Source organism: Pseudonaja textilis, chromosome Z, assembly GCF_049901715.1.
Source record: "Pseudonaja textilis isolate UNSWEBS1 chromosome Z, rPseTex1.2, whole genome shotgun sequence".
In the NCBI taxonomy this organism is placed as follows: Eukaryota; Metazoa; Chordata; class Lepidosauria; order Squamata; family Elapidae; genus Pseudonaja; species Pseudonaja textilis.
This window is the reverse complement of record NC_142008.1, coordinates 130,756,195-130,779,836: the sequence shown is the minus strand read 5'-3', so window position 1 is coordinate 130,779,836 and position 23,642 is coordinate 130,756,195. Positions and strand designations below refer to the sequence as shown.

The 23,642-nt window shown below is 43.4% G+C and overlaps 1 protein-coding gene across 1 annotated transcript; it reads right to left on the bottom strand.

Annotated features, from left to right (window-relative positions):
- Positions 1-1,879: 1,879 nt before the first annotated feature.
- Positions 1,880-23,470, bottom strand: DBP (D-box binding PAR bZIP transcription factor). Its single transcript, XM_026711826.2, is given in 6 exon segments — positions 1,880-2,239; positions 7,102-7,176; positions 7,178-7,323; positions 13,177-13,512; positions 22,273-22,528; positions 23,239-23,470. Coding segments are annotated over 5 exon segments (936 nt in total). The 5' UTR covers positions 22,436-22,528; positions 23,239-23,470; the 3' UTR covers positions 1,880-2,023.
- Positions 23,471-23,642: the final 172 nt, after the last annotated feature.

Here is a 23,642-nt window from a genome sequence, read left to right as displayed (position 1 = left end):
ACAAGTAGTCCTCAACTTACCACTGTTCACTTAGTGACCATTCCAAGTTACGACGGATGGCCATTTTTCACACGACCGTTGCAACATTCCCCATGGTCATGTGATCATCTGGCATGTCACCAGATTCACTTAACAATCGTGTTACTGACAACAACTGCAGTGATTCACTTAACAACTAGGATAAGAAGAGTTGTAAAATAGGCAAGACTCACTTAACAACTGTCTTGCTTAGCAACGGAAATCTTGGGCTCAATTGTGGTTGTTAGGATTACCAGTATGTGGCAACATTGTATGTTACTCTTTCAAGTGTCACAAGATGCTCTTATTACAGCCAAGTTGCTTTCCTTGTTCACGTTCTTTCCCATGCATATAAACATTCCCCCCCAACCTTTATAGAAAGGGAATTGTAAAATTTAAATCAAAAAACAAAACAAAAAGGAAAGTGGTTGTTTGATCCAAAGCCAAAATTGGCCCAGCCTGCAAAAATAGAAGCTGGTACAGCACAAAGGAACTATCTCATGTGTATGTCTGCATTACATCTACAGACAGGTATGTGAACAGAGAAAGAAAATTTATTTGGTGATTGCATTTTGTAAAATCCCATCTTCCTTTATTCCTCATTGCGTGTAGCATATCATTGTAAACATCTTTTGGGAGGGTGGGAGCGGGTGGAACTGCCATCGAGCCCTCTCCAAAAGTTCTTAACAACACTGTTACATGGAAAATTAAAAAGATTAGGAATCTCTCCAAAAGAGATTTTACACGTTTGTCCAGCATTCCCTTTCTGTACGAAAGAACCATTCTTCCCTTAATAGAAGAACATAGTTTAATCTCATAAGTCTTGCCTGGAGTGAATGTGGCTGCGTGTATATACATATACACACACATAGCAACCACACATTTTGTCTGTTTTACAAAAAAGAGATGAAATGAAACTATACATATATATATATATATATACCTATATATCTATGTGTGTGTATGTATTCATATAGATTTCATATTTAGAAGGGACACAAATGAGGTCTTGTGTTTTATCATTTCTGTACACATGATACCACACTGGGCAGTGCTGGGGGAAACAGGTGCAGTCACTTGCCTTTTTTAAAACTAAAAACAGAATAATATAACTGTAACGATTAAAACTAACGACCCCTAGCTTTGCCATCAGATGTGAAGTCCCCTTCGGCCAAGTGTGGAAATAAAATGAGTGACCAACCCGTTTGATTTAATTTGGCATTCTATAGACAGAGGAGTCTTGATGTTTACTGATCTCAAAAACAAGGATTTTTCCATTCAGGGAGTCCAAGACTTTGAGGGTTCCTCAAGAGGGCCATGTAAAGTCATAGTGGTAGGGATGAGTCCAGAAAACCTGGATGTCATGTCCACTTTTGTAGCTGGCTTGCCTGTCCCTTAGTCGTAACCCCACAGTCGATGGATGAAATGAGAAAGGGTTAAACTATGTGCAATCATCTGCTGAAAAAAAAACTATTTGTGTGACCAAGCCTAGGCACTAAGATCTGCCTAAAGGGCTCCTGGGTCATCCATATCCAAGTCCCATCCAAATGCCACACAGAACAGTGGTTTGCAGACATTATGGTCTCTGGTTGAATTGTCCTTTGGATCAAGAGTTCACCTACAAGTCAAACCCTAAGATACAGGTGTAGAGAGAATGTGCGTGCACATGTATGTGTTAGTGTGTGCAATACATCTTCCAACATGCTACAGAGCCCTTGTGTCTTCCAGGTATCTATGATGCCCAGCTCAACATCTTGGCTGCTGTCCTGTTCTGGGTGAGGGGCGGGACATGCCCACCCAAGAACTCTCCTTTTTTGCTAACCATGGTTAGTCCCTGCAGGTGGAAAGTGCTCACCGCAGATCTTTCCCTCGTTCCAAACATCTGTTGTTGGATTATTTGTTTGCCTGGTTTGGGAAGAGAGGGGGTCTGGGTTGAAAAACCAGGGTGGCCCTACCACCTCAGTGGCGGGATCTTGGAGAAGAGCACAGCGCCCTACTGTGGATTTTACAAGGTGCCGTGCTGAGATTCATATTTAGAGAGGATGCTGCGGTAGCGGCTTAGTTCCTGGCGGATATTGGCCACTTCTTGCCGAAGGACTGCGTTCTCCTTCTCCAAAAAAGCTGCCCGAACAGTGATTTGATTCTCTTTCAGGCGGCGAGCATCTCTTGAGCGTTTTGCTGCCTCATTGTTCTTGTACCGCCTGTTCCAATATTTTTCATCCTGGTTTAATATGAGGAAAAAAGTGGGGGGGTGGGAGAAGAAAAAAGTGACGTGTAGTAACTTTTTACAGTAGCACATTTTAAGTAACACATAAGCATTGTACAATAGATAATTCTGACAATTTCCCACAGGACTCTGGATCACTTAAATGTCCGTATGCAGTTCCTACATGGACTTGACAACAGTTGGCCCTCTATCCAATTCAGGGCAATGTTGGTGCTCTATGAAGCAATGCCCTGTATATGATTGCAGAGGATACCCATGGTCAAATCCCGAGTCAATCACAAAAAGGCACTGTGAATGAGTGACTTGAAATCTAAGTAAGGTTTGCCTTGCCCAGGTAGCAGACAGCCTTAGTTGATGATCTGGATGATCCAGGAAAGAGCAAATTCTGCCAGGTAGAATTTGGATCTGGCAAGTGAAGGCTGTAAATGCAACCATATCCCAAAAGGCAAGACTTTTAGATGCCTGCAGAGATTTAACTCTTAAAACATTAAACATACCGTGACTTGTATCCTGATGACTGATGGAGCCCAAAATTTATGTTGTGAGAAATTTGTTAAGTGAGCTTTGCCTCATGTTACAACTTTTCTTTGTATATTTGTTAAGTGAATCACTGTAGTTGTTAAGTTAATAACATGGTTGTTAAGTGAATCTGGTTCCCCATTGACTTTGCTTGTCAGAAGGTCGCAAAAGGGGATCACATGATCCTGGGATACTGCAACCGTCGTAAATATGAGTCAAGCATCCGAGTGTAGATCACACGAACATGGGGAGGCTGCAACGGTCATATGTATGAAAAATGGTCATGTCACTTTTTCCAGTGCTGTTGTAACTTTGAATGGTCACTAAGTGAACTGTTGTAAGTTGAGGACTATCTGTACAGTAAATTAAGCAACTCAACAAAAATGGTAAAACGATAACAGATAACCAAAAAAACCCAGACCTATTCAACTTCCATTTTGACTCTGTCTTCTCTAATTTGAAAAGCTGAAATGAGGGAGCAGGACTGAGATAAAGCAAGGAATTACAATTAATCCTCGATTTACAACCATAACTGAGCCCAGAGTAAGACATGCTGGCTGTTAAGCAGGTCACCCCATGCACAGCTTTGTAACCTTTTTGTCGTGGCCATTAAGCAAATGCTGCAGTCACTAAGCAACAGCCACAGTCACTAAGTTGTTAAGCAAATGCCTCAGTTGTTAAGTGAGCTCATTGTTTCCAATGGCTTGTGTTTGCTGGCAAAAACAATAAATTGTGGTGATGCTATGGGCCAGTTGCCAAGCGCCCAGATTATGTGACGGTGGAAGGTGGAGTGGGGGCAAGGGGAGGCTGCTGGAAAGTTGTAACCAGATTCTAAGTACCTTTTGAGGGGGTCCATTGTATCTTTGAAGAATTGCCCAACTACTGGTCATAAATTGAGGACTATCTGTAGCCTACAGTATCGGGCTCCAAAGCAGAAAATATATTTGAGAGCAGGTGTTGCTTGCTCTAACTGTGGGCAGCTCCTTTATTCTTTTACCTGGATTCCTTGTTGCTATCTTCCTAACTCAAACACATCTTTCCAGACCAGGAAAAGTTCTGAATGCACCTGTATTGGATCCAATGGCACCTTTTACACTCTGTAACCAACTGATTACGCACATCCGTAATAGTTGGTTACATTTCTACTGAAGAAATTTGTTTGATGGCCTGGTTGAACCATTGAGGAACCCTGGAGGGCTGACTGATCTAGTGACTGAAGAAGTACACACTTATCCCTATCTTCAAAAAAGGGGGAAAGGAGGATCTAAGAAGTCACAAACCTGTCGTTGATACCTGGGAGAATTCTAGGGATCATAAAGCGATTGATCTATAAACACCCTGAAAACAATGCAATAATTACCTGAAGTCAAGATGGCTACTTCAAGAACAAGTTTTTCTAAATTTATTTTACTTATTTTATTCTAGCTTCCTTGTAGATTAGGGGAATGGCAAAGAGGATTATTTTCAGATTACACAACTAATAGTTTCACTACATCCTACACAGGTCAGATTCCCCAGTCAAATTTGCAGCCAGTTCTTCAAGGGCATTTGCACTTGGGGGAAAAAAAAAACCCAGTGAAACCAAACCAACTGGTTTGGAAAAGATCAATGAATGTGATCCTGGAACAAGGAACCAAGTTCTATAAGGACAGAATGGAAGAACGGGGCACAGCCCTATAGAAATACTTTAAAGGGTGTCATGCGTGAACAGTACAGCAGAATATGGAGTGCTGGATTTACATTACAAAAAGGCTTTGTAGATCAGAAACACACTTCTAAAACACTTTGGCAGTAGAATATGACTCTGGGAGATGGCTTGTTTTCCTTCACAGATGCATTCAAGCAGAAACTGAAAACCAGATTAAGAAGAAGACTTAATCTGGTTTTCTGTGCTGAGCAGGGAATTGGACTAGATGGCACTAAATATCCAATACCCAATCTTTCTTCAACACGGCCTGCAGATGTACAAGATTCCACTCAGAATTCTTAGCAAGGGACATGAAGGTGCCCCAGGTCTTCGGAATGAGGGTGGGATATAAATCAATAAAGAAACAAATGCCAATAAAGGCATTCTGACAGCCAAGGGATATATATACACCACTGATAAGGACCCCAGTTTGGGAAAAGCAATCAAATGAATACCAGATGAAATCCTTCAAGGCAGTGGTCTCGAATTTTTGTGGCACCAGTTTCGTGGATGACAATTTTTCCACAGACTGGGGTGGGTGGGGATTGATGGTTTCACACGCAACCTAGATCCTGCGCATGCACAGATGACGGTTCGCTTGCCTGCCCACTGCTTGCATGGCCCGGTTCCCTAACTAGGCCATGCACCGGTACCAGTCCATGGCCTGGGGATTGGGGACCCCTGCTTCAAGGTGTCTGACCTTTTCTAAAAATTCTCATTCTTTCTGTATCATTCCCCTCCCCCCCGCCCCATTAAAAAAGCCATTACAATGGAGGGATAGGACTAGGGAGATGGGAGTACAAATCCTCCCTCTACCATAAACCTCCCCTGAGATTCACTCCTGTTTTTAGCCTCACTGTTGTAAGTAGGCCTAGGTTTAGGGGAAGGCCTAAACCTCCTATTTTCATTTCCCTGTCTTTAGGGCCATGGACATTTTGAAAATACTTAGACCTAAGCTGACCAGCTCAGGACCTCCCTGCTGTTCATTAAACCATGCATTTTCTTTTTAGCCTGGAAAAGGTCATAGAGGTAGTCTTTGACTTAATGTTCACATTTGGAACCAAAATTTTAGTTACTAAGCGATGCAGTTGTTAAGTGAGTCTTTAAGTGACCAGATCTGTTTTTACTGGAACTGGGTATGTCTAGTCCGATGAAAAGAAGGACTCGGGGTGACATGATCAAGCAGTGTTCCTATATCTCAGGGGCTGCCACAAAGAAGAGGGAGTCAAGCTATTCTCCAAAGCCCCTGAGGGCAGGACAAGAAGCAATGGATAGAAGCAACTAAGGAGAAATTTCCTGACAGAAAAATTAATCAGTGGAACAAACTGCCTCCATAGGTTGTGAATGCTCCAACCCTGGAAGTTTTTAAGAGGAGATTGGATAGCCATCTGTATGAAATGGTGTAGGGTTTCCTGCCTAGGCAGGGGGTTGGACTAGAAGCCCTCAAAGGTCCCTTCCAATTCTGTTATTCTATTCTATTCTATTCTATTCTATTCTATTCTATTCTATTCTATTCTATTCTATTCTATTCTATTGTCAAGCCCGAAATTGACATATGTATTTTAGTTAGGCTTAGTATATATTATTTTTCTTACTTTCTCTGTGGCAGTCATGGGGGGAAGAGTTTTGGGCTTGCCACATTTTTAAGGAGGGGAGGAGTGGAGATAGAGAGAGTTGTTTAGGCTAGGTGATTCTCCTTCCTGTGGGAACATGAGCTGACTGTGTTCAGGCCCCTTGAGGTGGAGATTTATGACATCAAGCAACGTTGAATTACTTCTATTGGAGAATGTGACTTTTGGGGATTGTTTCTAACTGCTAATACTGTGGAGTAATTCTGGAGTTGTGTCAGATCTGGAATTACCATGGACTTTGCCAAATTGATGCTTTCCTAAATAAAAAAAATGGTTTTGGAAGATGGACTTTTTGCTCTTTTCTTTTTAAATGGATTTCATCACTTGGAAACCTGACATCTCATCTCATCTCATCTCTTCTATTCCTGTTTCTATTCCTATTCTATTTCATTCTATTCTATTCTTCTACTGTGATCATTAAGTGAATCGCATGGTCATTAAGCAGATCCACCTTCCCCAACTGACTTTGCTTGTCAGAAGCAAAGTAGAAAGGCGGCAAATCATGATCATGTGACTGCAAGATGCTGCAACAGTCATAAATGCAAACTGTTTGCCACGCACCACATTGTGATCATGTGATCACAAAAGTGACGTGATGGTCATAACTTCAAGGACCCGTCATAAGTCCTTTTTTCCCTAAGGCCATCATAACTTCGAAACTATTGTTAAATGAACCTGTCAGAAGAGAAGGACTATATAAAAAGCTGTTTAAAGAACAGCTGGGCCTGCGCTGATCTAAACTCCTCCTCCTAAATCATTTTCAACCAACTAAATAGTCCCTGTATTTATTATGCGTGCAATGAACACATAAAATTGTTTATGATCTTGTTTTTATTGCTTGGTTTGTGAGTAACTTTGTACTAGTTTGTGAGTAACTTTGTTCTCTCTTTATCTGAATAACATACTCCCTTCCTTAAAGAAACATCCAAGCTATTTCAACCACGTGAAGGAGAATGGGAAAATGAAAGCGAAAGGTCTCTGAACCCCAAAGCAGCGGCCTATCCTTGTTCCCAGCTCACCTTCTGATCATCAGGAACCTGTATTTTCCGGGCCTTTTTCATGATCGGCTGGGGCTTAAGCTCCTCTTCTGAGAACCCGATGCTTGCGAGGGTCAAAGGTCTCGTGGCCTGGAATGCTGGACAATGCCAAATCAGCAGGGTCAGGGTCAAAATTCATGAGGACTTCCACAGCCTCGGGATCTACTGGGCTGGGTGTGCTTCGGGAAACTGGCGTGATAGGACCTGAGGCAGGTTAAGGAAGAAGGAGGGTGAATTTTGCACAAAGAGAGAAAGCATCAACAAAAGTTACCTGCGGGTCCCCCCCTACTCCTTCCTGATGATCATATATCCAACCATCCCCTTTCTACTTCCCGGTGCCCCTCAACTTTTCAAGAAAGGGATTAACAGATATTGTGGAGAGCAACCCAGTACATTTAAGTGCTCCCGAGGCAACTGCACAGACCACAAAGATCAAAGGGGCTGAGGAATTTATGCAGGTTAAACAGCACCCGAACAACCCCATTGAAGTAGAGATGGGTTTTCTGGTGCACTCCATGTCTGACAGGACCCAAGAAACACTCAGAAAGAGGGCATAGCGACAAACTTGTTCAGGCCACCCCAAATCAAGGGATGGTTGATTTAAAAAGAGTGTTTTTCCACTTCAACAACTTTAAGAGGTGTGGACTTCAACTCCTAGAATTCTGGGAGTTGAAGTCCATATCTTTTAAAATTATTGAGATGGAGAAACACTGCTTTAAAAGCTTATTAAGTTACTCTGCCTGGAAAAATCAGGGGATGTGGCAGGGAAGGAGAAGGTTATGTTGTGCTTAGCAGAACCAGAGGTGCCTTGAAGTTGTGCAATGGATGAGGAGAGCACTTGCCAGGAAACAGGGACTCTTAACCCTTAACTCTCCCCCAAGTCCTCAACCTGGAATGCCACCCCACCTTCTAACTCCAAATTTCCTGGTTCCCCCCTCCCTCTTCCTCAAGATTTAGGACCTAGAAACTAGAAATGTAGGTCACAAAGCAATATAACCTTCATAAATTATAATGTGGAGTTTTAAATGCCCACACCAACAACAACCTACAACTCAATCAGATGCTAAGCCCCCATCCTGGAGCCAAAAGCCCCTTTTGTACCTACCCTCCATTTCCTGTTCTAGCCAACGTTTTCCCTACCAGCATTCAAGCTTTTCCTTGTTAGCAAACCATCTCCTCTTTCTCTGTAAACAAATCAATGCTGTCTTTTTCCCTTCTACTGTAATAGAGCAGAGGAACTCAGGTGCTCCTGCCTGCTGGAGAACCCAGGTACCCTGGTTCCCCCTCCCCCAGACATCTGCCGGTCATCCCTTCTAATCTCCCCCGCTTGGAGACCCCAAATGACCGCCCTGCTGGAGTGCTCCACCCGCCTCCCTTTGGAGGAGAGCCCCACAGCTATTCCGCCCCGCTTTGCAAGCCCCTGCGGCTGGCCCCTTGTGGGAAACTGTCCGCTGGGAGAGCCACACAGTCACCCCTAAGAGAAGCCCTGCCTGCCTGCCTGCCTGCCTCACACCGCAGCCCCACGTGCCTGCTTGCCCCGCCCTGCGCTGAGGAAGGGGCAGGCTGCCAGCTGGCAGGAGCGATGAGAGCGAGAGCGCAGAGCCCAGCCGAGCGACATGTGTTCGCAGAGGCAGGGTGAGAAACGTGAGCGAAAGCAGGAGGCTCCATGCACAGACACGAGACTGGGCCTTTCCCAGCAGGGCGTGGTTGACACAGGGCTCTGGCACACCAGTAACACGGGATTCCCCGCAGCCTCCTGGCACGCTAGGGCAGGGCCTCTACTCCAGGACACGTGCAAACACATTCAAACATGCTCTTTGAGGTGGCAAAGAGGGGAGGGGGGGAAGAGACCCACAGCTGATGCTCAGGAAAGGAGAAAACTTCATCCCCAGGAGTTCTCCCTCTTAAACGTGGAGGAAAGGCCTGACGTTTTAGGTTCTCCAGGTTACGGGGCAGTGTTTGTGCAAAAGAGAGGCTTTTCTGTTTTTAAACATTGGCTGCAGTATTCAGGAATGCTAACATAGCTGATGAAGCAACAAAGGTGGTGGTGGAAGGATACGTGGTAGAGGGCAAATATCAGGCTTCCAGGCTTCCTGGAAGGCAAAATATTTTTTAGATGGGAGAGAATATTTGTAGTTTGGGGTTGAATTGTAGGGTCCTTTGTGCTCTCTGAGCTTGGTGGTTTTTCTTGCCGGAGTTTCATTGTCAAACTAGGTGACATCATTAGCGCACTGATGATGTTACCTAGTTTGGTAATGAAACATCTGCAAGACCACCACCAAGCTCAGAGAGCACAAAGGATCCCACAGTGTGTTTAGAGGATGGAGTGACTTAAATGTAAAAACATTTAGAGAGGGGAGGCAATTTGTGTTTAATGTTCTGCCCCTTCCCCACTCCCCCCAGATATAAGAGAGCTCCGGGTACTTTCTTTAGATTTAAATAAAAGAGAAAAATATTTGCAATGGACTTAAATCCACTGATTAATAGATCTGGGTGAATAAAACTATATATGTGTTCATTTCACACAACGTGTTCAAACAATTAAAACTATATGGCATAATGTAATGGCCTGTGCATAAGATGATGGCTTGATTGTCTTTCCATGCTGGGCCACCAAACTCCATGGAGTTTTAGTGTGTTGTGAGAATTCAGCTTATGTCTTACAAGGAAGAGATGGAGCATTCAGAAATGCTGGGTGTTCCAATTAACATTGAGCTAACTGAATTAGAGAAAGTGAAGGATTATAATTGAGAAGAAACTTTATGGGAGGTGGGGGAGATAGGAGGGATGGTGTGTTGTCGAAGTTTGAGGGAGACATATATATTTATCAATTATAGGAATTAGAAATTCACTTGAAAACCTGCATCATCTTGAATATCAGTTTAATTGCATCACTTTTGCACTCTACTGATGACATTGTCTGACGGGATCAAAATATTAGTGATGTGCAAATCAACCTGGAGCACCACTGGTCTGAGTCCAGAGCAGTGTCTCTCAACCTCAGCAATTTTAAGTTGTGTGGACCTCAATTCCCAGAATTCCCCAATCAGCTATGCTGGGAATTGAAGGAATTCTGGGAATTGAAGTTCACACAACTTAAAGTTGCTGAGGTTGAAAAACATTGCTCTAAAGCACAATTCTGGCGTTGCATATCCTCCAGGGAGCTCCAAACACTATGGATGGGATCATCATCCCCATTAACTTGCACTCTTGATATTTTTCACCGTAAACTGTAGGCACCAGTTTTCCATCCAAAACTCTGTAAACTTCCTCCTTTCCTCCAACTTCTCAACAATCACACTTCTAAATGGAAGCCAAAAAGCAATATTCAGAATCAAACCTGGTACATCACTTTCTAAATATTATTCAACTCAAATTTCTTATTATTCTGTTTTCAAAAATCCACACACTCTATCTTTCTATTGGGAATCAGAACAGGGCTCAGTCAGAAATGAAGTCTAAATAGAATAGAATAGGATAGGGTAGGGTAGGGTAGGGTAGGGTAGGATAGGATAGGATAGGATAGAATCCTTTATTGGCCAAGTGTGATTGGACACACAAGGAATTTGTCTTAGTACAAATAAAAATAAAAACAATATTATTACCACTCTGAGGTGGGGTTTGCACAATGCAGTGGATTTGGTTACAGAATTAATCCATTTTCTGATAGTGCTGAACCATAAACTATTCAAACAGGCTAGACTTGTACAACATGCTAATCCTTCTACTAAAGCCCTAAACAAGGTTAATACTAACCAAACTTAGCATGTTGTGCAAATCCAGAAAAAGAAATGGAAGTTTAGAAGTAATTGTTTTCAGCATGGGAGTTGAACACAATACCCAATTCAAACTTCTCAGACATCCCTGGAGCCTATGAGACTGTTAAAGTAATAGTAAAGTTGAGTTTATGCATTAATTTGCAATGTTTTTACTGTTGTAAACTGTCTTAAATCTCCATCTCTTTCTATGTACTTTTTAATACAGTGATTCTATTATAAAATGGGATTTTCATCCATTGGATCAATTCTCAAGAGGTGTATCTCTAGCTGTATGGACTTCATCTGCCAGAATTCCTTGAAATATCTATAATTAAAATTCCCTGACTGGGAATTCTGGAAGTCCACACATTGATAAAGACTTCAGTGAACTTTTGATGAAGTCAGGGTAAACCTATTTTCAGAACATTGTAACTTTAGTTGCTTCTAATCTAGATTATTCCATAAAATCTGTTTTCCGATCCTCTCCACCATAAAAATAACTTCAAACTTCTCCGAAATTCTAAAACTTCCAATAGGTAGAGAAAAGAATTCTTATAAAAATCAAGATGGGATTAAAAATAACGTTCCTTCCTGGGTGCATGGTGTGTGCTAGCAGTACACAATTCGTTGTGTACCAGTCTGTATTTGGCATGTGAAAACTAGACTAGGAATGAGAAGTTAACTTCTCAGCAGCCAGGAGAAGGCTGTCACTGCTACCACAACCAGAAGGTAGGACTGAAAACTATTTACAATTAGGAGGAGATGAAACTGAGAGTTCTTGCCACAATTAGGGAGGAGCACGAAACTGCCTTCCTTCCCCCCCTCTAACCCAGTGAGGGTGCTACAATATTTTTTTTATCACCTCCACACCACTGCTAAGCCTGCATAATACACCATGTTTCAAAGAATAGCCTTTCTGAAGTTATCTGTGGAGATTCTCAGTCATCCAGGTCGGTCATAACTGTCTCAAAGTTGTTTTTTCTCCTTCAAAACGGTTGTGTTTTCCTTGAGGAAGAAGAAGGAAAGAAGAAGAAAACATTTTGCTTCTCATCCAAGAAGCTTCATCAATTCTGATGAACCTATCTTTTCATTCCCCCCACCATCAGAACTGATGAAGCTTCTTGGAATGAGAAGGAAAATGTTTTCTACTTCTTTCCAACTGTCTTTTGAAGAAAAAAAAAAAGCACCTTTTTGTTAATCCAACAATAAATATATTTGTAATAATTTTAGGGTTCTTTTTAAAGTAAGAACTAATCAAATAGGACATACAAGAGTAGCACAAGGGTCAAAATATTTTAAAATTGAGATCTGGAGCAGAGGGAAGAAAAAAAACGTACTTTTCTCTGCTCAGCGCACTAAGTCCTTTTCTCTTCATATAGACTTAGCCACAGGAAGAAAAGTAGCTTGGAAGGAATGATTCAGAAAAGAAAAAAAAACCCTACATACACTCTTCTCTTTTGGTGCTCTTTCATTGCAAATCATGGCTTCCACAATCTATTTTTGTATAAAAAATGCTTGGTTACATGCATCCATTTGTAACCTGGATGCAGGTCCCCAAATCTTTGTCTTTAAAAAAAATGTAAATTACAATATGACGTTGCCCCTTACAACTTCAAAGGACAAGTTTAAATTATGCTTTCTTGTTATCCCATAGAGCAGGGGTGAGGTACAATAGTCTCTTTATGACTTGTGGACTTCATGGCTGGCTGAAGAATTTTGGGAGTTGGAAGTCCACAAGTCATAAAGGGGCCATCGTTCCCCACTTCTGCCATAGGGGCACTGCAAAAGGAAAATAAAACAAGGCATATAGCAATGCAACTCTAATTTGTACTCTAGCTTTATAATGGTGTTCTTTATAATACTATCAACAAATATTTGTGTGGGCAACTAGGTTTTAGGCCTACAATCAGTGTGTGCTGGTTGTGACATCTAAAATATTTGGAAGCTGAGGAAAAAAACCTAGACTGTGGGGTCCTTGGTGCTCTCAGAGCTTGGGAGACGTTTTATTATCCAACTAGGTAATACCATCAGTGCATATGTTACTTGGTAGAGTAATGAAATGTCTGCAAGAAAACCACCAAGCTCAGGGAGCAACAAGGATCCCCACAGTTCAACCCTGAGCTACAAATACTCTCTTCTATAGAAAAAACAGACTTGGAGAAAGAGTTAAAAGGATATTCTTACATTTTTCTTACAAATCTCATCCCAAAAACGGGAGAACCACAGGAGCCAATCACTAAGTTTTCACCTTTTCTTCCCCTATTCACCATCTTCTTGCCCAATGTACAGTCAAATTTACCTGTCTTGCTGCAGTTTTGGTCATAATCACTGCCAACTAGACCTTCACCAGATGAAGAACAGGCTGAAGACGATGACGCACAAGAAGCCGGCCGACTAAGATCCACCACTACCCCACTCGAAGGCGAGGCGGTGGGTTGGCTGCCTGGGGAATAGGACTGATGGGCTGGACTTGGGGGCAAACCATTTTCCAGCAAAAATTCATCCAAGTCGACATACTCAATCTCATTATAGGGCAAGGTGCGTTCCCACAGCAGGGACCCCAGATATGCACAGTGCCCAGGTCTTGAGACGCTCAGATCGTCCTCCATCTTACGTTCCTTGTCTTTGATCACACCTGCAAGGGAACAGAAGCAGCAGGGGAGGGCAAAAAGGAGAAACGCAGGTTAAAGAACAAGATGTATGTATGATCTAAGAATAGGAATGTACTGAAATGCGATCAAAAACAAGACAGGCAATTAACTGGAAAGTCAGAATCTGGAAAATTAGACCAGAATTTGCTCATGCTGCGAGGAGAAGGCTGAAGGTGGAAAATCTGTGATAAGATGCTTAAGGAAACTGCAGTGCTTTCAGAAACAAAGTGGACTTGGACAAGAAGAGTTGTTAATTAATGAATTAATAATTGTTTCCCTGATATACTACATATTAAAGCTTAAATTTTGTACTGTAAAGGGACAAGGGGTATATCTGGCCAAAGCAGCTTATAATTAAAAAAGAAGGAACTAATGTGAAGAGGAAAGGGGAAAATAATGAATGAGTATAAATTACAGCTACGCATATTTAAGCCATTCAGTCAAAGGTGATATTCTTTTAAAAAAGAGGTGGGGCACTATGGCCCTTTTATAACGTGGACTTCTACTCCCAGAATTCCTGAGCCAGCATGGCTGGCTCAGGAATTCTGGGAGTTGAAGTCCACAAATCATAAAAGGGCCGTTGTTCCCCCACCCCAGTTTTAAAGGAAAATACGATTCAAAGGGAATGCAAAATGCCTTTAGCAATGATAAGATCCTTTCCCAAACCAAACGTTAATCCTTCTTCAAAAGCAGAAAACATTAAACCACATCATCTTCCAACTCCAGCAAATTAAAAATGTTTAGCTCCAATTCCATTTATAGTTCTCTAACCTTGCCTTCAGAAGTTGTGGGAGCTTCATCTCTGGAGGCTTTCAAGAAGAGACTGGACTGCCATCTGTCAGAAATGGTGTAGAGTCTCCTGCTTGGGCGGAGGGTTGGACTAGATGACCTATAAGGTCCCTTCCAATTCTGTTAATCAATCTCTCCCTCTCTCTCTCTCCCCTCCCTCCCTCCTTCCTTCCCCCCTCTCCCCCCCTTCCTCTCTCTCTCTCTCTCTCCCTCCCTATCTCTATCCTGAATTTTTGGAAATGGCAATACAGGTAGTCCTTGACTTACAACCATTTGCTTAACTACTATTCAAACATATAACAATCCTGAAAAAGATAGTCTTCACACTTATGACTGTCTCAGTGATTACATGATCAAAATTCAGGCACTTGGCAACGGGCAAGTATTTACAATAGTTGCAGTGCCCAGGGCTCATATGATCACCATTTGCAACCTTCCAAAGGGGCTTTTGACATGCAAAGTCAGAATGCGGGAAGCTGGATTTGCTTAACAACAACAGCAAAAAAGATCATTAAATCAGGCATTATTCACTTAAAAATTGCCCACTTAGCAATGGAAGTCCCAATCCCAATTATGGTCATAAAGTGAGAACTTCCTATATGTAACTGGAGGCTTCAGAATACCAAATTTCCCTTATCATGCCTAGCCTCCCTACTTAGCGCAAGATTATTTAACAAAGTCAAGAAAGGATATGTCTGGAAGGGATATGGAATGCGATGTAAAAAATAAAAATGTTATTATAAGTTATTATAATTTGCCGGTTAAGTAAATTACACTTAGCACAGGTCTGTTTGAATCAAAGAGATGGCTGTACCATCAAGTTACGTACAGGGATTAAAGTGTGTCAAGTAAAATAATCATTCCAAGCTAATAATCACCACAACTGAACAGATAGTTCTCGAGTAAGAACAGTTTATTTAGTGAGCATTCAAAATTACAATGGCACTGGAAAAAGTGACTTATGAACATTTTTCACACTTACAACCTTTGTAGCATCCCTATGATCATGTGATCAAAATTCAGATGCTTGGCAATTGCTTCATATTACGACTGTTGCTATGTCCCATGGTCCTGTGATCCCCTTTTACAATCTTCTGACAAGCAAAGTCAATGCCAGATTTGCTTAACAACCGTACTACTAAATTATCAACAGCAATGATTTAACAACTGTGGCAAGAAAGATTGTAAAATGAGGTAAAACTCACTTAACAAGTGTCTCACAACAACAGAAATTTTGGGCTTAATTGTGGTGGTAAGTCAAGGAATACAGCAAAGATTTTTACAGGTGTAGCTCCATTATTTCAGAGGAAGAAAAAGTTGGCTTGATGTTAGAATATAAGATTTGGAAATATTAATTTAGGCCATCCATCTGCTTGTTCTGTTCAAAGATTTAAAGGTTCCTGAACAGATGGCCTTCCAGCTTTGGCTTGAGTGCCCACACGAGAAACCCACCACATCTCAGCTATGGGCTTCCTAATATTTTCGTTGTTTTTTAGTTTCTCCTGATATTCACTTGCATGGATGCAATTCTGGCAGTTTTTGTTAAAGTATTTACCATTTACCAAGAGCTGCAGTGGCGTACTTGTTAGAATGCAGTACTGCAAGCTACTTCTGCTGATCACTGGCTGCCTGCAATTTGGCAGTTCGAATGTCACCAGGCTCCAGGTTGGTCACCAGGCTCAAGGTTGACTCAGCCTTCCATCCTTCCGAGGTGGGTAAAATGAGGACCCAAGTTGTTGGGGGCGATATGCTGACTTTGTAAATGCTTAGAGAGGGCTGTAAAGCACTGTGAAGCAGTATATAAGTTTAAGTGCTATTGCTATCACCATCTACCATTTATGATACTTAGACTGAAACCACCTACCCACTGCATTCTATAATTAAGGCTTTGTTGGAAACTATTCTAATTGTACATTAGTGCTTCTCAACCTTAAGATGTATCCTAGGAATACATCTAGGAATTCTGGGAGTTGGAAGTCCACCCTTCCTAAAAGATGCTGAAGGTGAGAAATGCTACTTTTCAGGGACCCATAAAATCAGAGGCCCACTATATAATCCAGATTCCAAGCTTTTTAAAGTTTTAAAGTGGTTATGCAAACCAATAATCCCATACGTATGGGTATCTGCAAGAGGGGGAAAGGGACAAATGAGGGGGAAGAAAAATAACCAGAGAAAATCACCACACAAACACCATAACTTACACCCTTGCATCGGATATCAGGATGCAAATGCATAAAGAGTGGCAGCTGTGTGATGGTGTAACCAGGCACATGTTGGTATTTTGCCATCTCTCCTGTTTGCTGTAGATAATGCTGTCCCACATTCTACCTCTGATCTCCTTGGTGGCTTCATGCAAACTCAAAATGAAATTTCCCCCGGGTTAATCGGCAGCTGATACCTTAAAAATTTGACTTTTTTTTTTTTTTAATGTGCAATGCGAAAATCTGTTTTGGGTTCAAAGCTGCCTGCTTCTATCATGTTGCTTCAGTCAATTCTGTTCTGAATTTGGAAGGATCCCAAATGATCAGAACAGCCTGCTTCACCCTTGAAGCAACTGCCTCAGATTAAAAACGGGAAAAGGTTTCAGATCTGAAAGATTCTCCACTCCCTTAGTAACAAATTAAGGATGCCAAATCTTTCCCTCTATCTTTCTGCCATTGTGCCAATCTTTGCCAGGATTTGCATGATTGCTCTGGGGTGGTTTTGTTTTGTTTTTTTGCATTGCAGACTTGGACATGTATCTGCTCCTGTGCTGGATCACGTGTTTTTATCTAGCTTTTTAAATATCTGGCAGCGAGGCCAGATTAAAATGCTCCTAATCTATGGTTGTGGTTAAAACGAAGGACTGAGAAGCAAGGACAACTGTAGATCACTGAGGCTGTAAAATGCAATCGCTGGTATCTGTAGTGTAAAACTGCTGAAATTTGCCCAGGACTAATCTTCACTTTCTCCGCCCCAAGGCCTGCCTGTTGTTCAGCAGCAAAATACAAGCGCGGCTTTACCCCAGCTGACCCCTGCTGCGCTCAGCCGTATCTGATCGGCTTCATCAGTGCGCCTGTTCCTTTGCTGCCCCTTGCCAGCCAGAAGCTCAGAGGAGGCAGCCGGGAAGGCGGCTCTTTTCGGAGAAACTGGCCTTTCAAGGGAACTCACTTCTCAGTGAGTTTAATACAGGCACACACCTCAGAACCATTAATCTAGGGAGACGGTATGGCAAAAACAAGCATTTTCTGCCTGAGGCTAATCCCTGAATCCACTGGGTTCAGATATTATTCAATTTGCTCCTGCCTAGGGGCGAAAGGGATCCATTTTCCACCACCATCACCACATACACGCTGCCCCTTTGGTTGCCCCAGTGTTTACAGCAGACGTTATTCATGAGTGGGCTCAAATAGAGGATAGTGCCAGGAGGTGAGTGGGAGAAGATACAAACATTTCTTCAAACGTCCTTGATGTGACACCTACCATCTACCTACCTACACACACACACACACACACACACACACACACACCCCTGCACCCTTTCTCCACTGCACCTGGGCTGTCTGTGTTCCCTCCTCAAAACACCAGGTCTCTGGAAGCATAGGTGATTGTCTGCTTTATAGGTGCCCAACCCACATGACGAGGTTCAGACAGGCCTGGGAGTGGTGCTCCATACCTGAACTCTTATGCTGCCTGTACACGTGGAAGAGTAGTCCAGACCCAGCTGATGGGCTGTGGCGACACCAACCTGGCGCCCCGAAACTGGGCGAGTCACTCCCAACGCCCCATGATTAGATTAAACCCACATACAATTCCCAACTGTGAAGAGATGCCCCATACAGATTGATCCTAGAATATTTTCTCTCTTCCCTTCCTCCTTTTCCTCCTCCTCCTCCTCCTCTTCTTCCTCCTCCTCCTCCTCCTCTTCCTCTTCCTCCTCCTCTCTTCTTCCAATGCCTGGATCCACCCACACAACTACCTGAAACTGGCAATTATGAACTGCAGGATGAAATCTTGACTCAGTCACGGGACTCATCAGAACAATCCGTGGCCATTTTTTTAAAGCCTCAGTTTTCCCCATCTGTAAAATGGGAACAATGTACTACAAGGATAAAATGCCTGCAGAAGATAAAGAACAGCAAAGAACAGGAGAAAGAAAGAATACTGCTGATATTATTTACAATATGGGAAATGATACAGTGGAAAATAAAAATAATAAATATTGTCTTCATTCCTCCTTTGCCTTTAGTCCTGGTTCTTAAGCATGAAGATTTTTCCTGTGTTACCCTAAAATTACCTCCTAAGCTGCTTCCTCACTCCCCCAAAATTTCCCATAAATCCTCCCCATGGCCAATTTAACGTAAAGCTGGACTTCAGCATGTGAGCCTCGTTTTCTAATTCTGCCCCACTAGCTATTGCAGGGGTGAAAACTGTTTCAGAATACAAAGTACCTCAAGGCTGAATTCACACAATATATTTAACCTGCATTATTCCTAGGTATGTATTATATATGTACAGTAAACAGAACCATCAGGCAATCCTAGCTTAGGGTCCACATAATAATCTCACCCATAAACCACCTAAGATACTACTTTTGTAACTAATGTGGCTCAGGATATTTGGGGATCAGATGCTAAAAGGAATATAATGAAATGGAGCAGGGAAATAGCTAATGCTGACCATTCAGGCTGTGGCGCCATGCGGAGTGAACACAAGATTTTTTTTTAACAATTATTATTATTTTGAACCCAGGCTCGGCCTGCCTGCGGCAGTCATATCCCAAACAAAATAATCAAACCTCCAAACACAGAAGCCAGCACCAAGCAGCCTTCCCTGTGGTTGGAGTTATCAGGAACAAACTGAGCCCCCGCCAGCCAGCGAGCCAGCCAGCGAACGTAGACAACACAAAGAGGAAAAAAACAAGAGCAGAAGGCTCTCCAAAGCAACATAAAATCATGCACGTGGCAGGAAGAAAAAAACGTCAACAACAACCCTTGAACGTTAATACGGATGGTCAAGGTTAGCATCCGCTCCTGAAATCCGAGGGGAGGAGAGGAGAGGGAGGAGACGCACGTGAAAGAATATGTCCCCCAATGCAGGCATCCCTGCAGGACTTCTTGGGGGAAGGGGGGGCTTAAAACACGCAACGGTCTCTCCCCTGTGCACACACGGATCTTGTCTTAATGAGGGTTGTGCAGCTAGGAGGAAAATAAATATTAAATAAGGATTAAAAGGGGAGCCCATAGAAGATTCTGCCCAGGTAGGCGAAGGGATCCAACGGGCACCCTTCAAACCTTGATCTGGCTTACCAGCTGCCCATCCCCACATCATGGTCTCTATGCCGAGATGCCCACCATCTGTATCCTTCTGTCCATCTCTCATCCTGACTGCTGCTAAACTAGAATATAAATGCCAGTTTGTGGAGAGCAGGCGCTCCCTCACACTTTTCTACCCCCTCCCCTCCCCTTCTTTCTCCTGGGGTGGGGGGAGGAGTTTGCTGACCCCGGGGGGAAATGTTGTGATTGTCCCCACAATATCCCGGCTGCTGCCACCTCCACCTCCCTTGCTCGCCCGCCCGTTGTCTGATTGCTCGTGTGAAAAGTCTTAGAGATTGTTTCCTGGAGCGAAGCTCCACGCCGGCACGTTTCGTTCCCTCCTGCTGTGTCCCGTGGCTGAGCTGTGTGCAGCTTTAAGGGATTTACTGCTGCCAGCCAGCAGATGTAAGTGTGTGTGTGTGTGTGTGTATGCACGCGCATGTACAGAAACACCCCTTGATGGATCACCCTGGAAAACCCTGACTAGTTGGCATTTCTCCAGCAGCAAAACTCCAGGAATCCTGGCTCCCCAAACCTTCTCTCCGAGAGAGCCTTAAAAGATCCCCCTCCCAGCTCAGAAATCCAAAATCTCTCTGCTAATCCTCTCCTGGTCCCCTCCTGCAAGGAGACCAGGACAGCCATTTTTCCACCTGAAAACCTGATACCCTCCCCCCACCAAGCCTCCCATAATAATTATTTTTTTTAAAAAAAAAACCCTGTGATGATCCTGGCATGATGAGGCATTAGGGGGGGGATTAGAAAACACTAGAATTCCCAAATTCCGTTTTAAAAAGGAAGGAACCGCAACGGCAGGCATGGCAAGTCCTTTTTAAAGATGTCATTTACAGGGAATGGGGAGAAGGGTAAGTTTTAGGCTTGGAAATTCCTCTCACACACACACACCCCTTACTCCCCCCATTCTGATCTTTAAAAATCCTGGCTCCCACCGACATCTTGGCCAAAGGTTTCTGGAAGCGAGCATCTTTCATATGGGTTGGACTACAACGCCCACCCTCCCCTTCCAACCACTGTTGCGGTCCACTCTAGCTGAAGGGTGCCAGGTTTGAGGAGGGCAACTCAGAAGTGCTGTGTATCTAACTCCACCTATTATACTGTATACTGTTTACAAGGGCTTTGGTCTCCTGTGGAATGCTCAGATCTGAGCCCTTCCCAGCCAAAAGCTATGATAGAACAACCCAACCACCCCGCTTCTTCTTCCAAAGCTTCGTTTGATCCCTTCGAAATTAAAACAGGGCTGAGGCTTCCATGCACAGGAGCTCTTACAAGCAAATTCTTGAAAAAGTATCTTCCTTGAACACAAACCTTGTTTTTGCAATTCACAGCACAGGAAACAGAACAAAAAGGGGAAGTAACTATGGCAAGTTGAAATGAGGACCCTGCAATAATGGCAACACTCCCTCTGTTCCTTTCCCCCCCCTCTTCCCAAATCCAGATGGCAGAAAAGGTAGAAGTGAAAGCAAGCAGAACACCACAGCAAGGAGGCCTTTTAAGTACTGGCGTGTCCCTGTTACTTTAAAAGAGACTGGCCAGGTTGGTATGGAAAAGACAATCCAATGTTGCAAAGAATCCCGAATGGGCAGAGAGATTGGGAAACAATTATAGTCAGGAGGAAAAATGAACAAGATGGAGTGATAGTTGCAATAGTATTTATTATAGGGTCTCTCTCTACCCCCCGCCCCTCTACCCCCGTGTGTGTGTGTGTGTGTGTGTGTGTGTGTGTGTGTGTGTGTATGTGTGTGTTACAGAGAACCCACAACAACCTGATACCATTTATCTTTATTATGACATAAGACACCTAATTTTTTTTAAACTGCATCCATGTTATGAAATTGGCATGTCTCAGGCAAGCTAGGCAGAAAACACTTGGACTGTTAAAATGAAATACTTGGGAAAGGTTTCTCAAAGTTCAAATGGTGGATGAAAAATGATACTGGCCCAGAGGAGAGCCTCACTTTAATTCCATGTGTGCCACAGGCACACTGAATCAGAAACCAGCCAAACACAATGTATCTAATGTGTAGTGAAATCTGGCCAGCCATGTCCAGTTCATGCTACAGTAAGTGGGACAAGCCCATAAAAATGGGTTGAATAAACCATGATTTGGTTCATAACTGCAAATATGGGTAACCTCTTTCTCCCTTTAAGGGTGGCTAGTCCTCTTGGTTCCCAAACTGTAAAATGGAACTAGCAGCAATCCATCAAAGTTGTTTTTGATTCTTAAATGATGGATCATTGTAGATGATAGATAGATAGATAGATAGATAGATAGATAGATAGATAGATAGATAGATAGATAGATAGATAGATAAGCATATAGATGATATATAGGATATATAGATAAATAGGTGAGATAGTTGTAGATACGTAGATAAGATAGATATATAGCATAGACTAGCTAGCTAGCTAGAATGCTGATTGAGTAGATAGATGACAGATAGATGATAGATGATAATCTACACAGAGGCACAAAAAAATTGCTTTAGCAATTTCTAAACAAGCAAATCAAATCTCTCCACTGTGAACTGGCAAAACAGTTGGAAAGCAGCAAATGTTTTGTGTGGCTGCCAGCACAAATGCTGGTTAGACCTGGCATGTTGCAGGCAGTGGGGGTGGGTTGGGGTGGGGGTTGGAATCACTCACATGAGGCCAGATCCTTGGTCCCCCGACGTTCAGGACTCTTGACCGGTCCTTGAAGGAGGCTCTTGAGACTGACCATAGTGGAACTGGGGCCTCCGATCGCCAGAGGAGGAGGAGGAGGAGGAGGAGAAGACATGAGACTGGGTGCCGGACTGCCCTGGGCCATGGTGAAGGTTGCAGCAGCGGGAGCAGCAGTTAACTCCAGGGTCCACGGTGGATTTTTCCTCTCTTTTCGACAATCTCCAGCACTGTGTCCCGACTTTAGAAATATAAAAAAATATATATCAGTAAAAGCATCAAGCTTCGAACTAGAGCCCGACGAAAATCCACCCCCCGATGCTCAGGAGGGGAAGGAAATTTCAGGACCTGGATGATTTCCTGCCCCCCCCCACTTAAAATATTTCTTTCCCGCTTGCCCCCCCCCCACCCCCCTTTCCTCTCTCGTTCTCCTTCCATCACCAGCCTTGAAATAAGCCTCCAGGGCGCTGGCGGACGGCCCCCGCTTTGCCCCGCTCCAAATTTAGCAACCAGTCGGCACCAAAAAGGATCTTCGCAGAAGATCTGTCCGGATCTTGGTGGAGATGAAGAGGCTCGGGTGGCGGTGGGCGTGGGAGAGATTTAATTTTTCAATAAAGCAGGAAACAATAATTAAAGATGATCAGAAAACGGGGGGAATCGATTGTCAGATTCAGAATTTTTAAAAATGGATTTATTTTTGGGAGGGGGAATTAATTACCCTCGGGAGGTTTCTATCCGAAGCCCTAGCCTTTCCCCTTTCTAAAGGAAAAGACTCGGCGATGTGATTCCTTCACAAAGAGATCCTGCTCCCTCTAAACGGCGGCGGTGGATCAACTCGCCTTTTCCTCTTCCAGCTAAATCCTAGAAGCACTGGAAAAAGCAATGCACGATCTCCAACCAGGGAAAAGCGTCTTCTCGGGCAGGAAATGAAGGAATCCGAGATTTTCGCACCTGCTACTCTGCCAGGTCCCCGCTATAATAACGGGGAGAAACCGAAAGCGGATCCCGACCCGTTCCGGAGTCCTATGCAGGCTTCCCCCAGAAGGGAACCAATGCATTTGAGCTTGACGCGTGCAACAGACGAATAGATGCAGATATAAAATTGCAAAAAAAAAATCGCTCCAGTTACTTTCCTCAACAAGCACTTCGCAACTATTTCCGAATTCGCCCCTCCTTTTGCCACAAAGTAGGAGGGGCAGGGCAGCGAAAGTGGGCGGGGATTCGCGAGCCCTTCTCTACCAACCAGACGCCCGAGAGCGTGAGATTTGCAAACACCGCTCCCCCCCCCCCAACACTGCTTCTTCTGTCATGTGCGTCTGCCATGGGGCAGGTGGGGCTCTGACCTAGATTTGACC